Genomic DNA, 25,975 nt, shown 5'->3' on the forward strand with positions numbered 1-25,975 from the left:
TTAGCATTTGTAGATCTTTAACACTAATGCAAATATTTAAAGCTCATAAACATTACCATAATTTCGAATTCGCTTGTGGAGGAAGTAATCCTCCCAGTTTTAAAGAAATTGCAGCAGTGTGGTGAATGCACTGATAATATATTGACGGTATCAGTAGGGTAAAGTAATTAAAACGTAACATAAATGTATTATGGATGAAAGTTACCTGAGTAGGTTCTTATCAAGTGTTATCTACATATATAATATTGTGTCCATTTTTAACCGAGATGTTATTCAAACCTACCTTTACACAATGTAATTCCTAAGTACTTTCACGGTACTTTATAGAATGGAATGGTCATAATTTCATTTAGTCTATAACACATGTCCTTTAATTTAACATGTTTTATTTGCTATCAGTAATGAATATAAGCATTTGCACGATCTTCTGTAAATTCTATACAATATGTATTTTCTGTAAAATGATTTTGAAGTTATTTTCAAATCACCATAATTATGTTTGCTTGTCCCCTCACGCACTTGCCGTCTATAATGCACGTAGTACGTTACAAAATAATAATACTACTGGGATGATATTTTTTTCTTGAAGTGCAAGATGCAATCTATAAAAAATCCTTTTCCATATTGCATCGAGAGTTCAACTCCGATATAAGCTCATTTATGGATTACATCAGTGGTCCATAAATCTACAGTGTTAAAGTAAACTGAATAATAATCAGCAAATAGAAAGCATAACGTTCTCTTGTGATGTTTTCTTGATACAGCTCTGCACGCGAACATTCGGCCCCTCGAGTCTGTGTCGATTTTCAAACTACTTTGACATTCTTTCCCCGATACCCGTGCAAATTATTGTCCATTAAAGGTGCTTCCGAATTTCAATTTTAAGTAAATATTACTACATTTAAATATAATTTATATAGTTAAATGGTATTGTGTGCTATAGCCTTTAATGCCTTTCTGGAAAATTTGATGCGTGGTCGTAAAAAACTGAAAAATATGTTCTAATATTCTAACAGGATAGCAAATTGCTACACTGTGCTGCGCAATTACGCAACATACAGGTGGAAGTTCATATTTACCTATTGGGTCAAGATAAGACAGGCATAGGGTATTCGTGATGAAGACAAACATTCAGCAGAACAAAAGTACAATACCGTAAACGCATTTTGATCAAAACGCTTTTGGAAATATATATTCGGCGTCCAGTTCAGTGCAGCTCCTGCACTGTAGAGCATCCTTTGTAGTTTATCCAAAATATTTTGAGCCTGTTTGATTTATGTGGCTGAAATATATTTCAATGAACGGCAGACAGGAGATGCGAATTTTGGATGTTTGTTTTAAATGATCGTGCATTTTAATTTCACCGATTGTCGATAGCATTGATCTTTCACTTCGAATTCTTAAAGTAAACGTAAACTTACCAAAATTAAAATGGAATGTGACCGTAAAAAAAAAGCATATTATGCTCAGACACGGGACAATCTGCAGATGCTAGAAATGCAAAGCAACACACAAGTGTTGCTGGAGGAACTCAGCAAGTCGGGCAGCATCTGCGGAAATAAGTAAACAGTCGACGTTTCGAGCCGAGACCCTTCATCAGGACCGGAAAGGAAGGACATATAGAAATAACTCTTTATGACACTGGGCAGGGTTCCTAATTATTTGCTGTATCAAAACGAGGCGTACCTTTCGTGAACTGTTCTAAAACATATCTAGAACTTATTTTTAAGAGATGTTCTATGTTGTTTTACTTCGATGTGACTTCGACCACTGGCTTTAGTGCAAATAGTCACTTCAAAAATTCAGGTTTTGAATTTTCCAATTATATATCAGTCAGTTGAAGTAAATAATGAAATGGGATTACCATCGTTGCAACTACATTGCGCCAAAATATAACTCTATAGATTAAGAATTACTTTTAATTAATTTTTGCCCAACATGTTCTCTGAAAATGCCAACCTAAATTTATTTCTCCTATTAAAGGCACTAGATTTAAGACATTGCAAAACATTTTGAATGTCCTTAATTACGTTTATTAACTTTCTGTAAAGCTAATAACGTAATTAATTTAATAATAAGTTAAGAGATTCTGAACTGCTATGTATGAGCATATTTTGCACAGAACTCTTCATGATCAGGTAAGGTACCGCATTCATCGAATTTTGCTTGATAAAAGTTTCGGTAGCGTTACACGCAAAACTGTTCTTACATTTACTATGTCATGAGTTCAATTTGTTAATTTACCCCAGGAACAAAGTATCCTTAATAGATGTTTAAGGAGCCATGTGCACCTTATAAATGGTGGTTTTCGTAGTGCAAATAAAATAGCGGCCAAAGATTCTTGAAAGAAAACCATCAGCATTTGCGTTATTCCTTCTCAGGTTTTGTTCTCTGCTAAACTCGCTTGCCATGTGAGCAATTTCTGTGATGAAAAGAAAGAACCCTAGCACGAATTTCGAGCAAAACCTTCAAACCAGACGTATATTTTGTGATTTCCTGCTACCTGTTAAGAAATATTTCGATAATGAATGCAATGCTTCGTATCCTTCGATTTTTATGTGACCATTTTAGCGTCATCTTCACTAATAGAAAATACCGGTAGTTATCAAATAAGAAACTGCAACTTAATCCATATATACACTGTATATTTAATACAATTTATAGAGAAGCACATTGTCTTTATAATTATGCAAGTGATTGCATATAAGAAAGATATATTTTAACAGATACGGATATTATATAAATATACAATTTAATTGTTAAACAATTATAAAGAGACGTGGACAGAAAATGTCAGTATTCAATTTTGTTGTAGAGATTGTAGAAGGGAAGAGCCGTAACGTTGCTGCCCGGATAGTACAAAGGAGCTGGGAACGCAATTGATCTGGGGACTGGGACCCTCAACAGGGAGTTGTCTCTGAAAACTAGAGGCATTCCTACAAGAGTCTGCGCTGACGCGTGAGCCATATTAGCTGCCTCAAGTTCTGCTGAGAGCTGTCGCTTCCACTTATTCCTACGGTTCTGGAACCAGGTTTTGACTTGGGTCTCTGTGAGCTGCAGGCTGGTGGCGAGGCAAGCTCTTTCCGAGCTGCTCAGGTAACGTTTCATGTCGAACGTGGATTCCAGTTGGTAGACTTGGCTCCGGGAGAAAACCGTGCGTGTCTTCTTTTTGGCCGGATTCCCCTGTCTGTCCGCCTCCCTCTGTCTGTCTGAGGGTGTCTGCAAGCAAGTTTTCTCCTTTTCTTCCTTGTAAATCTGACCATCTTGCGAAAGGTACTGCTGCCTCCTCTCAGTGTTTTCCTGCCCAGAATTGCCAACTCCTTTAGAATTACCTAAAGTGTAAAACAATGAAACATTTTTTTCAGATATTCTTTCACTGGTCTTTGCAGTAATCATATTTCCACTACTTTTACAAATTAAAATCAAACTCTTGCTGTATACACTCCAAAATAACGGAACGACATACAGCGTTTACGTTTATTAGTCTCTTCATCTAAATGAAGTGGCGTTTGAAATACACTTTCCTTTAAGCACTGACATTAAATATAATTGAAACTAATATCGGGTAACGCAAGAGAGCAAGCTGAACGGAATTTAGCATATTGTCTTGCTAAGAAACAGCCACCGTCTCTGAACAATCATCCATAGGCCAAAAAATTGCAAATTGTTCTACAGCGATACGCAGCCTTTTAATAAGCCTCACCTGAACGCGCAACATAAACTGTCATAATTTTGCTGTAAGCGGCTGGTGAATCCCATTGTTCATACTTAGTAAACCCTTAATGAAAGATGAAGAAGAAACGTATTCCTTAATCTGTGCAGTAATTTAAGTTGATGAAAATAAATAATCATGTAAGTACGTCGTGAGACCATTGTGGTGTGAACGAAGTCAAGAGCCAGGCTGCTGCCGTTGTGTGATAGCCAGGGTTCTGTCACAACGCATCTACCACAGCCAAGTCCTTGAATTCTTTTTTTAAATCAAGCTCTGATATGAATTTATAAAATACCAAATGTCATGCTTCAAAAATCAATCGCATGGATGCCCCCTCTATCCGCTACAAAATATGTGGCTTTTGCTCTTTACATGAATTTAATACACCTTCCTTGACGACATTAATTCAAAGTGTCAGCGTCTGCGAATGGTCTGATGATGTTTTCATTATTTTTGTTTGGTTTTATAAAAAGACATTAAAATATTGGTTTATGCGTGGGTATTATCGTGTTAAGACGTCTATGAGTTACCCTACGGCCCCTATATATAAAACAAAATGAAAACAACCCTAAACGCTTCAATTTAAATACAATATTGGAAGCTGGTAATATTTTCTCTAATAAAATTATTCTATAAATAATATCCAAAAAATAAAGGATAATAGTGCACGATAAATAGGAAACATTTGGCTGTACTTACTCACACACGTGTAGCTGATAGTCTGGTGCCTGCGACAGGGCTCTCCCGGGCCAGAGTCAGAACAGAAGCAGTCTAGATCTTTGTATCCTTCCTCGGTTAACTCTTCGTCCGAGGAATCGGACAAACATCGCTGCCTGGCATTTACTTTAGCATTGTCTTTGCAACCTGTGCGTTCTTCCTTCGACGAGGTCCCAAGTATGGACTGGATGGTGAAGCTGGAGATCGGGGCTGGGGAACACTTTGTAATGTCGTCTTTGTTGCTCATTCTGCGTGCATAAAAAAGAACAGAAACTTAATTGCCTCACTGTCGCTTGAAGAAGTCTTAGTGGACGTATATTCTTCTGGCTTTGTTCTGCGGTCGCTTTCCCTGAGCATGCACGGGCTGAATGCATTCTCTGTGTCCCGTAAACCTGTATTGATCTCCTGCCTAGTCGCTGGCGTTGGCTGATTTGCATGTAGGTTTGAGTTGCAGCCAATCAAAAACAGCAGTCGGTGCCGGAAATTTTGAACTTTACACAAGCTAAGGGATGATTAGGTTAACCTAAGTATCTGATTGATTGTTGATGTTTGTAACATTATAAACATATTCTTACTTTGGAGGAATATGATGCAACACAGTGTGACAATAGATATGGCCCAATAGGCGCACGTGGTGACACAAATGCGTCTAGTTGTTTTATGTTTTAATGAACGATAGGCTGCGGTATAGCTCACTTGACTATGTGACTGTCTTCCTAAATATTAAATAGTTCCTGCTCAGTGAGATCAGGAAATGGGGCCATTAATAACTACAGAGTTTATAAAAGTAGTCAAATTAAGTCGATAACGTGGGATAGGCACAAATCAAAACAATTATAAAATGTTTATGCCAAAAATGTAAAATAATATAATAAAAATAATTTATATGGCAGTCTTTCTTCCGATTATATTGTCGAGGATATGGAACTTAGGAGAATTCTTCGTTCCATCTGTCAGATCTCTATGGGTGTGCTTTAGTTTTTACAGTGTGGTTTTGAAAATTCGTGACCTGAGCAGCACAAAGCTATGAATGGAACAGCCTAGTGATATCAACAAATGCTGCTTCAGCGGCGGAACTGATTTATAAAAATGTTTAGTTCTGAAACAAAATGCATGTTCAGTGGCAGTTAATTTTATTGTGAGTGTTGGGGGATACCTGGGGCCTTCCAAGACCATAAGTGCATATTCAGCAGAAGAATAAAGCATTTAAATATCTCGAATTTGGTTTTGCTTGAGGTTACCGATAGCTGCAGCCTGAATGGTAGTTTGGATTAACTCTAGTCGCTGGTCTGCAGAAGATTGAACGGTTTTGGTTGGGCTTAATCTAGGACTAAACCTTAATTGATTTTGGATGGCGACTATTTATGGTTGTAAGTAGTGTTGACTTCGAAAGAAAAAATATTCAATACTCAGTATTTTTCTTCAATACAAGGTTGGCTAACCATTCTTATTTAACAAGACCAGATTTAGAGACAAATGCAATAATATTCGTTGGAATGGAAAATGGTTTAAAATCGATCACCGTGGGGAGTTTGTGGAGAGATGGGTTTACTGAACTTTACCAAGTCTGCGTGATGACCAGGGAGTGGTAGTGCGCAATCTGTGCTGTGGAAATCGGTGGCAACAAGACGCACTGGATGTCAAAGATTAAGATTTGGAAGGTTGCCCCCCTCCCCTCCCTTCCGTTTGTGGTGCTTGGCACATGAGTTGGAATAGCACCCGAGACTGAATGGATGAAGCTGATCTTAGTTTTAAATTGACTAAATATCTAAGGTTAAGTGCCGCTGGATGGGTCATGTACCAAGTACAGCAACTACATAGGATGCTCATTTCTTGGCGTCAGGCATAATGGCGACACCAGGAGAGATGCAACACGAGATCACTGCAGACGCTCAGCCAATTATTGATATGACAGGAATGGAACTAAGATAAACAACTTAGTAAACGTAATTGATGTCAGTAGTTTTAAACTTTGCATTGGTATTCAATCGGACTGTGATTACCAGTGACCAGATACTGTTACCTGACTTTCCTATTGGAATGGGCAAAATTGAATAATTTATGTCAAATGAACCCTCTTTTATCCTTAAATCGATTGCTAATACGCAACGGAATTATAGCCTTTAAACCGTTTCGTTTCTGTATCCTTTATATCAGCGATAAAGAGAAACTGATTGGATTTACTTTTTTGGAAGAGAAGTTCCATTAAAGCATTTTGAAAATACGTTTGAAAGTAAAATAGCAGATTTAACCAGCTGCACCTCCTCATTCGTCCAATGTTTTGTCTGGAGTTGTGCCCTGTGTATGCCTACTGCATTTTATGATGTACTGTATGCAGGGATACAACATTGACCCGTGTACAGAAGAAAATGCACGCGATGTACAGTTTTTAAAATATATATCTATCACATTTAAGATCATTCTTAACCCAATTTCTCTTCATTGTGGCGGCACCAAATATTACTGATATTTTCCAACAATACAATGTACGGTTGTAATCCGAGACACTGAATGTCTCTACGGTTTGTATATAAACTATTAGCAGCAATCTAAAGGCAAGCGTGAGTAACATACGATATATTTAGCGTCCATTGGACCGACAGTTAGTGAATAAATTAATCAGTTCCTTGATCAATGACCAAACCTCGAACATCGCTGCTAGATTAGTTGAAGTAGACGTACCATTAAGAAATGAATTAATTTATGACTGTCTAATTGAATAGAGGGTTTAATTAAGGAACTAGCCAGTTAACCAGTTGATCGAAGTAAAGCGCACCTAGCCAGTCTTCAGGAGATACTGCTGGCGAGCTATTAAAATAAGGCATGAGCACGTGACCAGACAGAATGAATAGGACATGTCAATTTGTTAAGTAATTAAAGTATCAGGTTAATAAACGAAACTGAAAATCCTATGTTATGAACATGAATTTTGGTATAATTCTCCTCAAACCATCACGTCTGTGATGCAACTGTCAGTTTCAGGTTCGCTATGAAGTTATTAGGTTATTGAAGATTAGCAACATTCATCCCATCAATTACCTGATTACTCAGTAAAGAAGTCTTGAGCCAAAGTATATTTTACTCATATGATTTTATGATAACCCACCCCGCTTCCATCCCCTTGATCAACTACAGACTTTTGTTGACCGTTTTTATTGAATATCTCATAAATATGAACAGTTGCAAAACAAAAGCATCTTGATTCTCAAATACAGGTCGATTGACATATATAAGGCCTTGTAACAACCTCGTCTTTTTTATATTAATTGAAATACAGTTGTTATTAGAGTTAGTTTTAAATAAGATCGCTTATTCACCTATTAAGTGCATCAGATTAAATGTCACTTCTGCTAATACTTTTCGTCTAAAATGCTTTCCGTGGCAAAGCTGAATCGATCTTATTGGAGTTCGACTGTGTTTACTTGGTTATTTTGCTGGCTCTGAAAGCTCTCGATGGAAGGGGCCGGTTAATTGATTGATTGGCAGGGGCTGCGCTCTTGTCCTGCTCCGGGAGGCAGGTGTGAGCGTCCTGCTCCGTTCTACCACATTAACCTTTTCATGCTTTCACAGGGTCGCGACACATTACAAATGGTCAGCTTTAATCATAGTGTCAGCTCGTTAACGTGGCGCGCCCCTGCAAAAGGCGCTGGATGATCAGTCTTCATTCTCCTCTTAGTCAGGCGCTGGGGCTAGCGCCAGCCTGTAGCCACAAAAAGAAGCAATAGCGGCTTCAGAAAGTTACAAACTGGACGCAATTAGCCTACTTGATCTTACGTAGGCACTAAACAGGGATATGGTGCAACTTGTTGGGGGATCACGTCAGGTACCAGCATTTCATTTAATCCATTTGGGATATTCGAATAGTGTAATTTGTAAAGCAAAATCAAATTATTTCGCTAAATATATTGTTGCACCCAATTTGATCCCGCTGACTACTCATTGGTTCAAAATTTTAAAGTCAGTTTATTCATTACCCATTGTGGTAATGTTGGTCAAATTAAAGATGTACGTGCACAGAGTATAATTACTAGTGGCTGAGGTTCTTCTTCAGTTACCCACCAAAAATCCAGATTCGCCGGACATATGTGCACAGGAGCAAACATTTTGCTGTGTGATGTATTGCCGACAGCCAAGCAGGACACTGCGTTTGAATAGTGTTTGGAGGCAATAAAGATAAGCCGTGAAATCTACATTGACGTATTAAATAGGCACATTTTGCGAGCCTTAACTGTTTAAGAGACTGTTAAATGCCCGCATCTGCTCGAAAAGAACTCTTAAAATTATATTATAATAAAACCTGTTCGTTCTAAGACCTCTGCTGTTCTCAATAACGTAGATCACGTCTGTAGATTTGAGGGGATAGCTGGTATTTTCTTTTGTAAGCCGGTCGGAGAAAACGTACCTCGGGTAAATCTGGTCTGTAATCACTGCCAGTGTATCATGCCTGTTAATGCTTTATAAGCACAGATTGTGAAAGCGCAGAAAATGGAAGCATTCTCCCCCCCCCCCCCCCACCCCATCTCAAAAAAAAGTATAGAAAATGTCAGGCGCGCATTGTCTCTAATGAAAATTGATCTTGAGTAGGTTTATGCTGCTCGAAAATAGCCTCCTGACCGCCTATAATATTGCGAAGGTTCCACCTGCAGTGACAGATGAAGTCATAAACAAGTTTGATCTGCGAATCAAGCTTCGATAAATATTAAACACAGTCCTTTACACGTGTGTATTATGATGTATGGCGCGTCGAACTTTAAAATAAGGAAATTACCGAAGAAAATGATATCAATAAATTTTCTAAGTATAAACGTTGATTATGTTTCGATTTTCATTCAAAAGCTTGCTGTTTCTGGTACAAATGACATCTCACAACGGGCTGCAAAAAGGCTCCCTATTCCACGGGAGCCTGGAGGTGTACAATTTATGTAATCGGGGCTGGAAAATGAATTGTGTAATTTATTGGAAAACAGAAGTCATCAAGATTAGATCAGCATAGCCTATCAAAGGGCTACAATCCATCAAGTTCCAATTAACAACCTAAGACGCGTAAACCATAGAGCGTTAATGGGTTTCCAATCTACTGGACTGATAGACTCATCAATTCCTCGGGGATGAATTAAGAAAATCGACCGCCCCGTAGCGTGCAGTGTCATTCCTTTCTGCAACTATATGTCAAATTAAAAACACAATTAAAATTTAAACTGTTTCAATCAGAGGTGCCCTGCAACCTATGTTTCACTTAATAGAACTTTGATGAAAATCTGATGGTTACACTCCATCATTGAGGCGAATGGGACTCAGAGGTGCAAAGGATTCTTTAAACTGCATTTCTAAAAAAAAATAGACCCGGGTGATGTACTGTAGTGCTCACGTTTAAACCAGGTAGACCAAGGTAACAGTTACCAACCGAGTCGTATGTACTTAGAATTTGCTGTTTATTATAACGGGTGATGAAGTTGTTTTGTTGACTAAAATGCCGGAGCCGTTACAAAGCGCGGATCAGGGTTAATTACTGAGTAAAGCGATTTCAGGACTGTTTTACAAGAGACGAAGGGTCGAAATACACACCACCTATGAAGATATGTACTGTAGTATCTGTGCTGCATTCTTTTCACCGAGTGTGTTGAGTTTCACTATATACCGTATATTGAGTTTTGGCGTGAAGTTTGAAGATGTCCTAATTGCTAATTGTGCTTCCCCCTTTCCCCTTCCAAGCTCATAAATCAAGGTCACAACAATCTAGGAGCGTAAGATGAACAATGCAACTCATTGAAACAATATTTTGCAGACATTTTGCGATCAATACGAACTAAAGCATAATGCTATGCCAATCTATTAATGCTCTTTAATGGCCTCTCGTTGAGTTTGCATCGCTCTAGTCAATAAAGGAACGTGATTACCTCGAAGATACTTTGTCGTTCTCCCCTTTATTGAAATAAGCACTTTTTTAAAAAAAAGGAAAATGAAAGTTTGAAAGCATGCCTTACTGACCTGCCAAGTGTGCCGTTTCCTTTCGGAAAATCGAAAGTATCTTCAGAAGAACAGATCAGTGCCAGAGTTAAACACAGATTTTGGAGAGTTCGACGAAATTAGTGTAGTTGTTAAACTGTAAAATACCCGCGGGGCGCTGGAGCTGTACTGACCTCATCCACAACTGATCTGCATGGTGGTTCTGAAGACTATTCGGGCAGTAATGGAAAGGTTATATCTGCTTGGAATGATTGGAGTGTTTGCTATACAAAAGTTCCCCGTGTTTTGTACCAAATAAAAGAAATACATGTGTGTGTAGGGTAAAAACACGACAACGGCCATATTTACAGAAATGAGCAGGGATCACAATATATCAAACAAAAGCAGAGATTTGGAAACTGGAGCGCTTAAGTGCTAAGCAGGAACTGTTCATATTTGTCATGAGTCCTTGCACTGTAGCGTTCTCTCATTTCTGAGGCGCCAGTATGTGGAACAATGGCAATGGTTTCTTTGTCCCAAGTACGCATCAGTATGGCCTTTATATATAGATACTGTTCTAAATTAAATTTACATATTTTATACTCTTGATTTATTTACAAAAACGATTAAAACCATCTTATTATGATCTTATATCTGGTTGTTTAATCATTTACAAAAAGTTTGGCAAAATAATGTAAAAGTTGAAATCCTATTGAAAAGAACCCCGTTTTAGGCGGAAAGTGTATTAAAGGTTTAAACTTTTCTAAATAGGAATCATTTCATTTAGGCGGGATTCTGAAATGGACTTTGGATACTATTTGAAAATTCAATTTTCCTCAACGTTCTACAGAGTAAAGCGTTTATTCAGCTACAGATCAAGAAATGTAATTATGTGGGTGACAAGTACAATTAATGGCGAAACCAATTATGGAAAGATAAAATAATATAAAACCCATCGATGAATGATAAAACAAAATCAGCCTACATTTTTTCACTGTTTTGGTTGGGCTAGTAATCATGATAATTTTTTGGTTCAAAACTCAAGGAGAAATACACGCCTTTTACCTAAATGGTGCAGACAATCTGAAGAAACTTGTCTATTTCTATCTAAACCAAATGTGCACGTGTATTTACAAAAAGGTAAGTCCACAAAATTACTCAAGATAGGCTTGAAGAGCGGTACAATTGCTGGAATATAATATTTTTCTCTCAAATCGGTTTGGACAGTTTGAATGCCTGTAAAATGGCCCCTACATACGCAAGCGTGATTAAATCTCATCGCCGTACTGTGTGGTTTAACAAGCTAATTGTAATTTTCAACATTATTGCACTGGCTACAGTTTATATTTCAAATATTGTAGAGACGAAGGGGAGTCGTGGATGGGTGAATATCGGGTGTGGGTAGTGGAGAGAGCAACGTCACGTTGCTAAAAGATTCAAAATTTGGCACTAGCCAGTAAAGTTAAACTGATATTGAGGTTTATCTGTTTTATTTTGGATTTGATGAACCATCAGATATGCAGCAATTGTATCAGTGAAGCTGCGTTCGTAAAAGATATCACACCCCTTTGTGCAAGAAAGTAGCTCAGTTAGTAAACGGTTTGCAACTTGATGAATTTTGAAGTGCTGTTATAATATGATTTTGCTTCAATTGGACCGGTTAATTCTTGGCAGAGAATAAATTACGTTGTATTCATGATATTCAATACAGAATGAAAATACTTTTGCGTATTTTTTGCTGTTTCTTCTTGATTAAACCGGTTAGTGTTTATAATGTAAACGGCTTGAAAGTTCATATTGACAATGTTGTCATAAAGTTAGTATCGCCAACAATACAAGATACCATTTTGTTGCATCTTTACACAAAGGGGAACATATTTTGGCCTCTGCGCTGTTTATTTTCATCCATGACGCATAACATTTTTTTTTAAATCAAAGCACAGAGACACCTATTTAGTGTCTTGTCACTTGTGAATCATCCTACGGAACCGTTGACAGGGTTTCACGCGATAAAGCTCACAACATCGCTATCTGGAAATCAGAACGCTGCGCTATTGTTTTATTGGACGTCAACCATAAAAACACAAATGGAATTTATTTAGAGTTGTCCGACTGTAAATGACTTTAGTTGTGACCTTCTGCGAAAAAGAAAATAAATAGTTAAAAGATATTTTCAGTATATCAGCACCGGCATTTATCTGTGCAATCAAGGGATTACCAAACTCGGACGGTGCGTACTTGATTCAACAATACAATCTCACATATTTGCTTCACCTTGTCTGGGACCTACCATTGAAATTTCGCACTCTTGTCAGGATTGAAACTGTCCTCTTACTTGTCGGAACATCCCTTTCAAAAGCATTGACTGTCACTTAACATAAAGAGAATTATTTGATGCATAATTAAATATATTCTTATCTTTTGTGTGTCCAGGTACTTGGCAGTTGAAGTGCAGTCACTGTCTGCTCCAACTATTGCGACATTCATTCATCTACAGGTGATTCTTCTAACAATCGCTTACAGTTTCAGTTCCGCAAGCCCTTGGCTCATAAATCACTACCACCACGAAAAGCCCCCACCCCTTCCTTCGAATGGGCTTCATATTTTAAAAGAACCTTTTGAAAGATATACTGTATTCTTATTGCCGTGAATTTATTTAATTATTATCCGAGATTTCAATGTTATTAATATGGCATTGTGCGGCAGACAATCTTTTGTGAACATGAAATATAGCGCAATATGTATCCGAGAATAAGTAGTAAACCATGAGGAAAACTAGGAATAATTTCTTAAGTGTTTGGGTGATATTTTGCTACTAGACTCAAAAAAAGTATTCCGGAAATCTGATAGAAACGGTATTGTTCCCTTAAATGATGCCTTTTAAGCGTGGGCGCCATGAGATACTAGGCCCATCAGTTGATCGTGATTCAATATTTGGGAATACTGCATATGTGGGTTTTTTTGGGCCACAGATAGAAATTGTATGCTTTATTTACAAAACAATAATTTAACTCTTTCTTGAGCAGGTAGTTGTATGAAACTACACAACTGAATAAGGAATGTTAACGTTTTATTTTGGTTCACAACAAGTCTATTCAACAAAATTCGATATTACAATATCAAAAAACGCCAATATTTTATTTTTTTGCTAAAACATACAGAACACCCATTATTTTCGCAGTAAATGACTATTTTACATCTGGAGAAACCATCAGAAATAATAAGCACAAAGTATTGGCTGGAGAAAATAGTAGAACCTAAATCTTACGACCTCTGTCAATAAATTTACAATCCAGGTAAATCAAAATACATCGTCACCACGTAAACGGTACATTTATTAAATAAATAAAGAAACAAAACCTTATTTTTTACTGATTGTCCTTCAGTTAAAGCGCCTCGCGTTCTGAACCTGGATAATGCTCACTATTACCAGTGCTATTCGTCACTTGTTATTCCGGCCAGGCCAATGCAACTTGCAATGATATCCATCTAAAATAGTGCTTTAACTGCTATAGTACAATATTGCACAGGTACGTGAAACCAAAATAAGGAACAACATTTTCACCACTCTTTTTAGTACTTACAAACATTAAAAAAGAACATTTACAGCAGATCCTCCTGTAGGAATGATTCCTCAAAACTACAGGGATTGATTTCACAAAAATAAAAAAAAATTGTCAAATGAAATCGTAAAGCTAGACGAGATTTGGATGAGGTTGATAGAGGATTTGGGTAACCTGGAAATTTACAGCTGCTCTTGTGGCTCGTTACTTCAAAACTACACGGTCTCCTCTTACGATAAAAAGTAACTGCAAGATAAATATGAAAATAAAATCAGACTGGCCGCAGGAGGGGTACGGATGTGACTACAGGATGTGAGTAATAGGCTGGATGTGGGAATGTTAGTAAAGGCTGAGTGACTGGTGCGTTACCCGGGCTCCCAGACTCCGAAGCCGAGTTCTCATGGTATAAAATGGGCACCCGGACTATCCTTTGAGCCGCGTGGCTCAGGTTGGCCGCTTCGAGCTCGGCAGCCAGCTGCCTTTTCCACTTATTCCGGCGGTTCTGGAACCAGATTTTAACCTGCGTCTCAGTCAGGTGGAGAGAGGCGGCAAGTCCCGCTCTCTCCGAGCTGCTCAGGTAGCGCTTCATGTCGAAGGTCGACTCCAGCTGGAAAACCTGACTTCGGGAGAAAACCGTACGAGTTTTCTTCTTCCTGCATGGCTTCCTTTCCGGACTTTCTGCCCTTTTTTTCCAGTCCTCGTTATTATTGTCCTCCTTCTTTTGTTCCTCCGCGTCGCTAGATTCCTCCAGCACGATCTCTTCCAGACTTTTGGAATCTTCCTTTTCCTTGCGATCTGTCTCGATTTTGAGCGCCGGCTCTGGAGAGTCTCTGTCCGGAGAGGAGTCTCTCGCACACGCGCTGCCCTTCTCAGTAGCTGGGACGAGAAAATTAAAAGGGATTCCCGTTAAAAGTGCTGTGGAGCTTAAAGCCCAGACCACTGTGCATAAGAAAGGACAATTTGCTTTCTTACCTTCTGTCCTTGGGAGGTGGACACCCGGTGACAGCGTGCAGGGATACCACCAGGCGGGCGACCTCTCTAGATAGTGCGCCGGGAGCGCAAATCTCTGCGCCGGGATTTCAAACCTTGGGAATCCGGGCTCCCTGCAGTGAGGTAAGGGAAAGGCAGCACCTTCAACCACCCCCTTCACCGCTGAGAGCAAAGTCTTGGGCTTCGAAGGCTTTCGATCACAGTTCAGCAGGTTTTTAATGGAGAAGGACGATTCTTTGGGCGGAGTGGGATTCTCCTGAGCTGCTGTCTCGGGCATACTGGCCTGACTCCGTTCATAAACAGGACGAACCGCGCGGAGCCTGGTAGGAAAACAGTGCGTTGATCAGAATCCCGCGAGTTCAGAAAAACGCCCCAAACTTTTGCATATGTGTAGAGTGGAAATCCACGGCAATTTGGAACAGAGTAGGAGGCATTCAGCGTCAATCCGGCGGCGGATGATAATGATGAAATAAAAATGTCATACAAGTTAAATGCAGAAAGTATACGGCGATTGGGCACGCACAATGGCAAATGGGATTACCGAAGGAAAAAAAGAATGGCATATAATGAGTCCACCTCCCTATACTTTGCGCTTCGCTTAAGGCTATAAGAGCTCGCCTGTTATTGGCTTTATATAGTCCAATTAGGCAGCAAATGAGGACGAGACTAATACCAGAAAAGAAACTCGTCCTGCAAACCACCACTAGACGACCAGTAGGCAAATGACTTACTCTTGTCCATTGGCACAAAACGCTATTTCATTTCCATCTGTGGGGGAAATTTGTTTAAAGCGCACCGGCTTGCTCTCCTCTGTCACTTAGAGCGCCTCAGCACTGGTTGCCCATTGAGGCAACAAATTTCCCAACGTGAAAACAAACAGACTTGCTTCCATAAATATGATATTTTACGGACTTCTCTTTTTAAAAGTCCGGTTTCTATCCCGGTAGGTAGACGCAATCCAGAAAATAAAGCTTACTCGCGTATGAAACAGCCAGACTCAAAAAGAGATGTCTGTAATGTTCCATGCGATTTTAAACAGAGACGTTCAATTTGTGAGGTATTCCTGATAAAGGATTATATGCCAGGGATATATTGCACATTAAAACGCGATTTTATGAAGTGTAGCACTGCAAGAAATAGCAATAATTTTATTACGGAAGCAAGCCCAATTTGTATATGAAGATTTATAAGTAGAACGGATATGCTGTGACCTCCGATTCAAGCAGGATTTCGCATATGTCATTTTAATGTTGTGCGGTATTTCTCATGAGTCCGTTTAATAGAGACGAACCATTTTCACTTTTGCTTGACGGATTTAACCAACAGCACCCCATTCCACCACCCCTCCCGTCGAAAGTCGTGAAGCTCTGGAGCACTTATGATTTATGAAAGAAAAACAAAAACATGCCTAGTATATTAAAATGTGTTTTTATCCCGCCTACAATAACATCAGTAATACACCTTAAACACTTGCAAATGTTAGAGAGCTAATTAGGACCACAATTCAGGAAGAAGGGAACATTAGGCTGAAAAACCAAACCATTTAAGGTTACACTAACACTTCAGATGCTCTCATATCTCTTCGCGTGGCAGCGGGCTACTAGTATTTTTTATCTATTCCCCCCCCCCCCCCCGCCTCCACCTCATCCTCCAATTTATATTGTTGCATTCTCAAAACAAACCTTCTATTCGAGAGATGTAAGGGAATTTGAGCTCATTTGTTTTGGAAGATTTAATCAAGGGCTTTTGTTCCTATTTGTTTATCTTTATTTTTACTTTGCGAATGTGCTTCGCTACATTGCATCTGAACACAGGACAACATGTGCAGTGTTTTGTTATTTACATAATGTATCCGGATTGTAATCAGGCTGAAGCCGTCGATTTGCTGTTTAGTCCGACAATACATAATAGGCAATGATTGCAACAATCCCGCTCTTATGCAGTTAATTTATGCCACTAGGAACCTGTCAACGCAGTTGGATGAGTGTGCGTGGAAATTGAAACACCCATCTTTATTCCCTGTACATTAAGTGTTACCTTTGACCTCTGTTGTTTATCCAATGTTATCTTCCGTTTCATTCAATTGAATGACAACACTCACACCTTAATGTCATTCCACCGGGGTACTAGCTTCTAGTTTAGCGTCAGCGACCAGACTAATGAGCCAGGTATCCAAAGTTGACTCTTCTAACAGGATGATTACCAATGTTCATATCTCAATAACAGGCTACGTAATATCTTTCAGCACGTGTTACAACTGCATTATTGTCAATTCCAATCGACTCAAATTAAACATCACAGCGTTCTGTGGCATCTGAAAAAAACATTTATTCAAATCTATTGGAGGAACTGAGACATAGGGGCGTAACTTTAGATATAAAAATACCAGTTAATGATGCACAGGGCAGGATAAGGTAGCTACTGCAACGATAATTACAACTACAATGCACTTCCCTACAGGTTCCGGAATAGTTCATGATTTGCATCTGTAATTAATTTGTCTTTCAAAAAGCAAATCACCTGCGCGCACAAAAGACAATGTCGTATTTATACTCATTATAAAGGGGAGTGGACTTGCTTCTAAAGTTCGGGACCATTAGTACAACACTATAAAGCTCTTTTGTTCTACAGTTACACAAATTTGCCTGCCGAACTGAAGGAGACTGAGTTCGGTTGTTTGTGAGCTACAGGCAACCAGCCTCCACCCCACCCCCTCCGCACCCCGCCAAGACTTCCGTCAGTTATTTAAAGCCACTCGCTGAATGGGTGGATAAATGTGTGATATGTATTAAAGGACAAATGGGAATTTGGGATTCGCTTTACCACAATTTTGAATTGTTTACTCACCAGAACCCGACGAAGAAATACACAGAAAATTTTAGTTATGAAATAGTGTGTGTTTTCTCCCTTAATGAAATGCAGGTACGTAGGTGATTCTCTCTGATTTTTGCCTGCAAGCCGATAGAACTGTTGAACGCAGGAAGTTTCATTATGCACATAATCGTTAGAGATGGAAAAACCGAAAACAGAGAACATCAGAATATTAATTTCAGTTTGTGTAGACACAAGTGGATGGGTTTGGGAATAGTTTAGTCTTAATATAATTTTGGCACTTTTCCATATTCTGTCTACCTTCTGGGTGAATATCGCTGTCATTAAGATGAGAAGAAGCTATATCTGGTACATTAGCATTAATGTATCTGCATTGAAATGAATTAAAATGGACAATTTTATTAATAAGGTGGAATACCCGACACTATTGAAGAATGTGATCCAAGATTTAGGGAATGTTATGCATTCGGCTACTTTTGGAGACATATAATTTGAGACGGATTAGTGAAAATGTCTACTCTGGATTTTAGGTATAATTTTCTCCAAAATTTTAGATTTAAGTTGTCCATATCATTTTTTAGTTGTAAAAGTTTATTTTAAAATCTGTTTAAGATACTCAAATGGTTTACCCTGGTTTTACTCTGAGCTTATAAACGGCTATATTGTTCGAGTTTTGGAATACTTTAGATAACTTATAAAGTGTTTTACATACTTACCATATATTGGTAATTGAAGAGGCTGATATCAAATGGACATTTATAGTAGTTCGTTATTTCTATTTTATTGGATTCATTTTAAAGTCACAGACAGACAGACATTCAGACAGGCAGATGGACAACCCCCCCCCCCCCCCCCCCCCCACACACACACACACACACACACACACACACACACACACCGCCCCAGACTTGGTCTGTATTCATATACACACCATACAAAATTCTGAGATCATTCCTGGGTCAAGTCTTCGAGAACATGGATTCAGATATCCAGTTGAACATAAGATACTATCTTGTATTCGCCATTATGCTGTTTATTTTAAAATAAGTATAAGTTACGATGGTTTAGTGAGAACTTTAATTTGATATTCGGCTGTAAAATCCAGAATCGAACCTTATGTTATAAAACGTTACGTCAATACTATAAAACACCCGAACAATAAATTACGCAACTACGTCTAAAAAAAACATGAAACGACTTTGATTTGACTCCTACGAGTATGGTAAGCACCTAAAAGCTACCTGTTACTTATCCTGATTGGATGAGGTGTCCTTTTTAAGCAGCCACCATCTTATTAATTACATGACTTTCACTAAAGGAATGCATTGTCACTCTGATGTCGCTTGGAGATCAGGTTCGCCCTCTCCTGTGTTACAAACTGATTTTCTTTTTGCTAATTATTTCCCTCTAGGTTATAAGAAGACAGATCAGAGAGCTACACATTTCGAGGTCATAAAACAACCCCTGAGGAGAAGACATCAGAAGCCGCCAACATGTCGGTCAGGGTAGTCAATCTCCCTGACGGCAGATGCTTATCACCAGGGAGCTCCTTTGTAACATGAAGTCTTGGAACAAGAGATAAACGAGCTGCTTGATACTTTAGGTGTTGTCCCTGAATGTTGAAGACTTACATCGTTTTAGGGGATGATTCTTTATCCCTCTGATTTTTAAAAAGTTTCCTTTTAAAGAGATGACGTCGCCTCACTGGACAGACGCAGAGACCGCAACCAATGCCAATTAACCATTTGCATGCCGCAGTCAGAGTTCGAAACTGCACCTCGGAATTTCTTTTTCCTTCTGTTCAGTTATGTCAAAGAGCCCTTTGGTCTGTTCAGTCTACTGTGGTACGGAAATAAACGGCAGAATTAGCCGTTTGGGGAGGGCTGGGGAGAGGTTAACTCTTCTCAAAGTTATTGTAAGTTTTCCTACAGCAAACCTTAAACTTTCTGATATGTTGTCTGAATGCACGGTACAGTACTTGAACAGCAACCAGAAAGCAAATCCAAAATGGGTCCGAGTGAAATTAATTCAGAGCTAACTTCGAGTGTTCTGAAAGATTTCTGTATAGGACCCCTGTCGATATATAGTTATACATTTCTTTAATTACAGGTGATCGACGTAAATGAATTAATTGCGTACAATGGGACAGAAAGATTTCCTGTAATAGCTAGCAGAAACAGCATAATATCGGAACACTGAAACAAGTTTATGTATTAGTACAAAGGCTGCTTTAAAAATTAAAATTAATCTCGAATTACTTAGATTCCTCGAATTGTACAGCTCTCAGTTTCCTGAGTCTGGGAGAAGTCTAACTATTTTTTCTTTTGAGTAAATTCCAAGTCTCGAAACCAAACCATTATTCTCTCTGTGTTCAAGACTGATGTAAAAAGAGAACGGAATTGTAATAGATTATTAACGCAATATATGCGAGTTGACGATAACAATTAAAGCACTTGGAGGAGATCATGACGGAAATTGGAATTCTGGTTTCCAACTCAATATTATAGATCGACGAAAATGAGGTCGGTATTATTAACTTGTGAATTATTACAAGACTAATTAAAAATAGAATTAAAAGAGGGAGGGGATAAATTATTCTTCTTATAATTCTTTAAATGAGCTGCCTTGCCAACTACATCTGTCGCTTCAGCAGATGCCGGGAAACAGAAAGGCCTGATTTTAACGTAGGGAACCTAGACTCATCGCTCAAGATAATGTTAGCAATGTAAACCAGGCAACATCCGCATTAAAAAAAAAACCGAAGTTGGCTCTAAATGGAAAATTAATGAATTGAAACTTGATTTAGAAGTATTTCATTTCAAATATATTAAAATCATTCTGGTTTATATGGAATGAATGAAGCGGTATAAAAGCCCAGGCAGTTACAGAACGTTTTCAGAAGGATATGGTTCTCTGTTTTATTTAACACCAACCTTTCTTTAGAACTAATTTATTGCGTATGTATTTGCTTGCTCAAGTCTGCTATTAAGAGCCTGCCGGTGAGAGAGAGAAAAAACGTCGGCCGACTGGTCCTCTTTGTGTCTGCTCGATTGCAATTGTTGCAAATCAAACTATACTTGATTTTAGAAAAGCCAAGAAAAATGCTCATCTAAAATAAAACCCAGAAACTAATGGAAGGGCGCAAATAACAGCATTTTCCGATTATATTAGAGTAGATACATAGTTGTGTCTATCATAACCACTCGAATTTTACACTCTGATGAGCAATTTTGTACATATTATTTTAAATACAGTCGTTACTGCCCTTTACAATGCAGGTGTGAAAGTTTCCAAATGCTGTTTATTTTTGCAGGCCAACCAGGCAATGGCAACTCAAATGATGTCTTTTCACACCAGATCTCATTCCCTGTGAATATGACAGTGACATTTAAGTAGTTTGCTAAATGGATTTGAAATAAGGTACTCAACAATTGCAGTGGTCATGCTAATATTATGCCATTCACACAGGCACGAACGTTCTGTTAAAGCAACAGCGATAGAAATCTTGATGCCTCTTGATTATCATGGGGAAAAAAACGCAATATGGCTGGTGTAGCGGTTTGGAGTCTTGGCAGACAAGGAAGAAATAATATGACATGTTTTGTCAATAATAATGTCAGCGTTTGCATAGCTAACTGTGAGTGATTCAAAGTTTATAATATTCATCATTGTAATTACGGAAGGTTCAAAATGCTGTCGATAACAATGTCATAATTCCTTTATCCGCAAAAAGCAATATCCGACCAAAACAATTTCAGTCTACGTGAATTATTAAATATTATTTCATTATCTTGCTCAGCCTTGGTGAATGGCCAGAATGAAAGCATTGAGTCACTGGGAAATGTGTAGTGGAGAAAATGTTAACCTCGACATTATTCTTCGAGCCCAAACAGTCGGTACCATTAGCATCAAACATCTGACGGTAGATGGATTCTCCTTTCCCTGTTATGGGATTGTTTGCACCGTAACTTCACTATACTAACTTAGGTCCGGAAGAAGGGTCACAGCCCGAAACATCGACTGTTTATTCATTCCTATAGATGCTGCCTGACCTGCTGAGTTCCTCCAGCATTTTGTGCGCGGTGATTGGGATTTCCAGCAAATGCAGTATTTCTCGTCTGCATTAGATATAAGAAGTTCCTTCTCTGCAACGATATTGATGAGGCCTGCTTACTCAATATTGATGGCTCAGGAGACATTCTTTCCCCAAACACCACAGTAAACGGGTATCGTTTTGGTCAGCTGTTGTTCCTTTTATTTATTTTATTTATTGGGATAAAGCGTGGAATAGGTCCTTCCGGCCCTGCGAGCCACGGCGCCTAGCACCCCCGATTTAATCTTAGTTTAATCACTGGACAATTCACAATGACCAATTGACATACCAATCGGTACGTCTTTGGACTGTGGGAGGAAAGGGAGGAAACCCAGGCGGTCACGGGGAGAACGTACAAACTCCTTACAAGCAGCAGTGGGAACTGAGCCCGGTCCCCTGTACAATCTGCCGTGTTCTGATTTGTTTGTGGTAGAATCATCCATAACAGGACAGCAATATGTTTAATGAAACAACGTTTGTTTTTTAGTCTGCCTTTTTAAAAAAAAACCAATGAATTTGAACCGCCTTTAAATATGTATCAAAAGTGTTCAAAGTTTTATGTTGTATTGGAAATAAAAGGACGTTGGATTAAAGAAGGGGTTTGGCATCAGCCATAGTTCCAACCACACTCAGTCTAGAGTCTGCACGGTGCTCGATCTGTCCAATCCATTGGTCAGAAGTAAAGGAAACAGATACCCAGAGATCAGCCAAATACTTAATATATGTCATTAATATCTTACTCGCAAGCTTCCTCTTAATGAAAAATCAAACTAGAGCCTGCACTGACCTCAGTTCCGTAAATCGAAAGGTTACTCCTATACCAGTGACCTGATGCCAGAGACATGTATTGATGGATATTTAAAGAATATATTTTAAATGCCATTGGAAATCAGAGAGAACGTCTGATTCTTTTGAAACTGGTTTGTATAATGTCACGATTATCCTGCCGCTGCAGTACAAATCCAGTATGGTGTAAAACTGGCTGAAGAAACGATTGGGGGGGGGGGTGGAATCATTATTGTGACTGGGGTGCATGAAAACTCGTCAGCTCTACCTCAGGACAGTAATAGAACGTCACTAATCACCATTAAATACTGATGCCCAATCAATATCACAATAGAGCACATTGGTTTCATTTAAACTCCCTGGTACATTTTCAAGGCCATTGCTTTGACCTTGTGAGGATGTTGGCAGGACTGAAGATGTGGTTGATTACGTTGAAACAAAGCAGACTGAAGGGGAATTAATTTGAGGGAAATAAAATTTTGAGCTGCTCTATAGGGTGAACAGAAAAGTTTTATTTACCTTGCCAGAATAATTAGGGAACATAGATTCCATTTGATTAGAGAGGAGATGAAGATTTTTTTCACTCAGAAGTATTGGTGGGGGCACAAAATTCTCAAAAGAGTTAAAGGTGTCTGGTGACACCTTTCTGATCACAGTTCTATTAGTTTCCAGATAATTATGGAGAAGGATAGGTCTGGTTCTCAGGTTGAAATTGGAGAATGGCCAGTTCTGATGCTATCAGATTGGATCTGGCAAGTGTGGATTGGGACAGGTTGTTTCCTGGAAAAGGCATGCTTCAAAAGTGAAATTTTGAGAGTACAGTGTTTGCACGTTCCTGTCAGAATAAACGACAAAGATAACAGGTTTAGGGAATCTGGTTATTGAAAGATATTGAGGTCCTAGTTAATAATAATAAGGAGGAGGTGCAGGTATAGGCAGCAAGCAAGGAACAAATAAGGTACTTGAGGAGTATAAAAAGGCAAGAGAACAATTAAGAGGAATATCAGGAGTCATAAAAGGAAGCATGAGGTTTCTTGAACAGACAAGGATAAGGGCTTCTACAGATATATTGAGAGAAAAAGGACAGCAAAGGACAAATTTGGCCCTCTTTAAGATCAGTGTTGCCATCTATGCATTGAGCCAAAAGAGGTGGGGGAGATCTTAAATGTTTTTATTGCATCTGTATTTTCATGGGAGATGGACGCATAGTCTATAGAAGTGAGGCAAAACAGCAGTGAGGTTATGGACCATATATAGATTATAGAGGAGGAGGTGTTTGCTCTCTTGAGGCAAATTATGGTGATAAATCCCAGGGGCCTTGTGGGAGGCCAGTGGAAACACTGCAGGTACCCTAGCAGAGGTATTTAAAATATCCTAAGCCCATGAAAGGTGCCAGATTTTTGGAGGATAGCTAACGTTCCGTTGTTGAAGAAAGGCTTAAGAATAAGCCTGGAAATTACAGGCCACAGAGCTTGCCACCAGCAGTGGGTAAGTTATTTGGAGTTTTTCTAAGGAACTAGATATATAAGTATTTGGATAGACAGGGCCTGATATGGGATAGGCAACATAGCCTTTTGTAAGGTAGGTCACGTGCAAGTAGGTTACCAGGAAAGATGATGAAAGTAAAGCGGTGGACATTGTCTACAAGGCCTCTGACAAGGTCCCACATGGGAGGCTGTTCAAGAAGGTTCAATTGCTCAGCATTCAGGTTGAGGTAGTAAATCAGATTAGACGCTGATTTTGTGGCAGAATAGAGGCTTGTGACCAGTGGTGTGCACAGGAATCATTGCTGGGTCTGTTGTTTGTCACCTGGATGATAACGTGGTAAACTGCATCAGCAAATTTGTGGATGACACAAAGATTGGGGGGTGGGGTGGTGTGGTAGACAGTGAGGAAGGATACCAAAGCTTGCAGTGGGATTTGGACCAGTTGAAAAAAAATGGCAGATGGAAGTTAATGAAGACAAGTATGTGGTGTTGCACTTAGGGAGGGCAAACCAGGATAATACTTATAGAGTGAGTGGTAGGTCACTAAGTGGTACAGTAGAACAGAGAGACCTGGGAAAACAGATTTATAATGTGTAGTGGAGAGTCTATGACTGATTGACTGGTTGCATCATAGCCTGCTATAGAAACTGCAATGCCTTTGAATGGAAAATGTGACAAAAGGTAGTGGATTGGGCCTAGTTCATCATGGGTAAAGACCTCCCAGCCATTGAGTAGACCTACATGAAATGTTGTTGTAGCAAAGCAGCATCCAGCGTAAGAGATCCCCTCTCAGATCATGCTCTTTTCTCGCAGCTGCCAGCAGGTAGAAGGTATAAGAACCTCAGGATTTGCACCACCAGGTTAGAGAACAATTACTACCCTACAACCATCAAGCTCTTGAACAAAGGGGATAACTACACTCACTTGTCCATCCATTGAGATATCCCCACAACCGATGATTTCACCTTAAGGATTCTTCATCTTGTTATTTCATGTTCTCATTATTTATTGCTATTTATTTATATTTGCATTTGCACAGGTTTGGTGGCTTCTGCAGTCTTAGTTGATCTTTCATTAATCCTGTCATATTTATTATTCTATAGATTTGCTGAGTATGCCCACAGGAAATTGAATCTCAGGGTCATGTATGGTGACATTTATGAACTTCGATAATGACATTTACTTTGAACTTTGAACCTTGAAAGTAGCATCACAGGGTCATAAGGAGAGCTTCTGGCACATTGGCCTGCATAAGTCGAAGTACTGAATACTGGAGTTTCTATGCTATGTTGAAGTTGTATAAGATGTTGCTGAGGCCTAATTTGGAGTATTATGTGCAGTTCTGGTCATCTACCTACGGGAAATATGTCAGTAAGCTTGAAAGAGTGCAGAGAAAATTTATAAGGCTGTTGCTGGTTCTTGGGGCCCTGAGTTATAGGGAAAGGCTGAATAGGTTAGGACTTTATTCCCTGAAGCTTGGGAGAATGAGGGGAGATTTGATAGGGGTATACAGAATTATGAGTGGTACAGCCAGGCTAAATACAAGCAGGAGTTTTGCACTGAAGATGGGTGAGACCACAACTAGATAAATGGGTTAGGTGTGAAAGGTAAAATGTTTAAAGGAAACATGAGGGGGATCTTTTTTCACTCGGAGGATGGTGAGAGTGTTGAACGAGCTGCTGGCAGAAATGAAGGGTGTGGGCTCAATTTGAAAATTTAATGTGGTAGGAAGGGTTAGTGAGGGTTATAGATCAGGGTTAGGTCAATGAGACTAGGCAGTTCAGCATGGATTAGATGTGGTAAAGGTCTGTCGTGCTCTATAATTGTCCCTCCAATCACCACATTATTT

At 39.1% G+C, this 25,975-nt stretch overlaps 2 protein-coding genes across 4 annotated transcripts; both read right to left on the reverse strand.

The window, feature by feature from the left end:
- Positions 1–2,638: 2,638 nt before the first annotated feature.
- hmx2 (H6 family homeobox 2) lies at positions 2,639–10,582 on the reverse strand. 3 transcript variants are annotated; one of them, XM_073027637.1, is made up of 4 exons: positions 10,418–10,582; positions 4,412–4,677; positions 3,704–3,778; positions 2,639–3,332 (listed from the first exon to the last, which is right to left on the reverse strand). In XM_073027637.1, exons 2-4 carry the CDS (start codon positions 4,674–4,676, stop codon positions 2,794–2,796), a joined length of 879 nt encoding a protein of 292 aa, XP_072883738.1. In that variant the 5' UTR covers position 4,677; positions 10,418–10,582; the 3' UTR covers positions 2,639–2,793. The 3 variants fall into 3 exon arrangements, with proteins under 3 accessions (XP_072883738.1, XP_072883740.1, XP_072883739.1); XM_073027639.1 differs by lacking the exon at positions 3,704–3,778; XM_073027638.1 differs by lacking the exon at positions 10,418–10,582 and having other exon boundaries at positions 4,412–4,803.
- Positions 10,583–13,459: 2,877 nt separating this feature from the next.
- hmx3b (H6 family homeobox 3b) lies at positions 13,460–15,499 on the reverse strand. The gene is made up of 2 exons (XM_073027636.1): positions 14,911–15,499; positions 13,460–14,814 (listed from the first exon to the last, which is right to left on the reverse strand). Exons 1-2 carry the CDS (start codon positions 15,203–15,205, stop codon positions 14,210–14,212), a joined length of 900 nt encoding a protein of 299 aa, XP_072883737.1. The 5' UTR covers positions 15,206–15,499; the 3' UTR covers positions 13,460–14,209.
- Between the last annotated feature and the right edge of the window lie 10,476 nt (positions 15,500–25,975).

This window comes from Hemitrygon akajei, chromosome 23 (genome assembly GCF_048418815.1).
Source record: "Hemitrygon akajei chromosome 23, sHemAka1.3, whole genome shotgun sequence".
NCBI lineage: Eukaryota > Metazoa > Chordata > Chondrichthyes > Myliobatiformes > Dasyatidae > Hemitrygon > Hemitrygon akajei.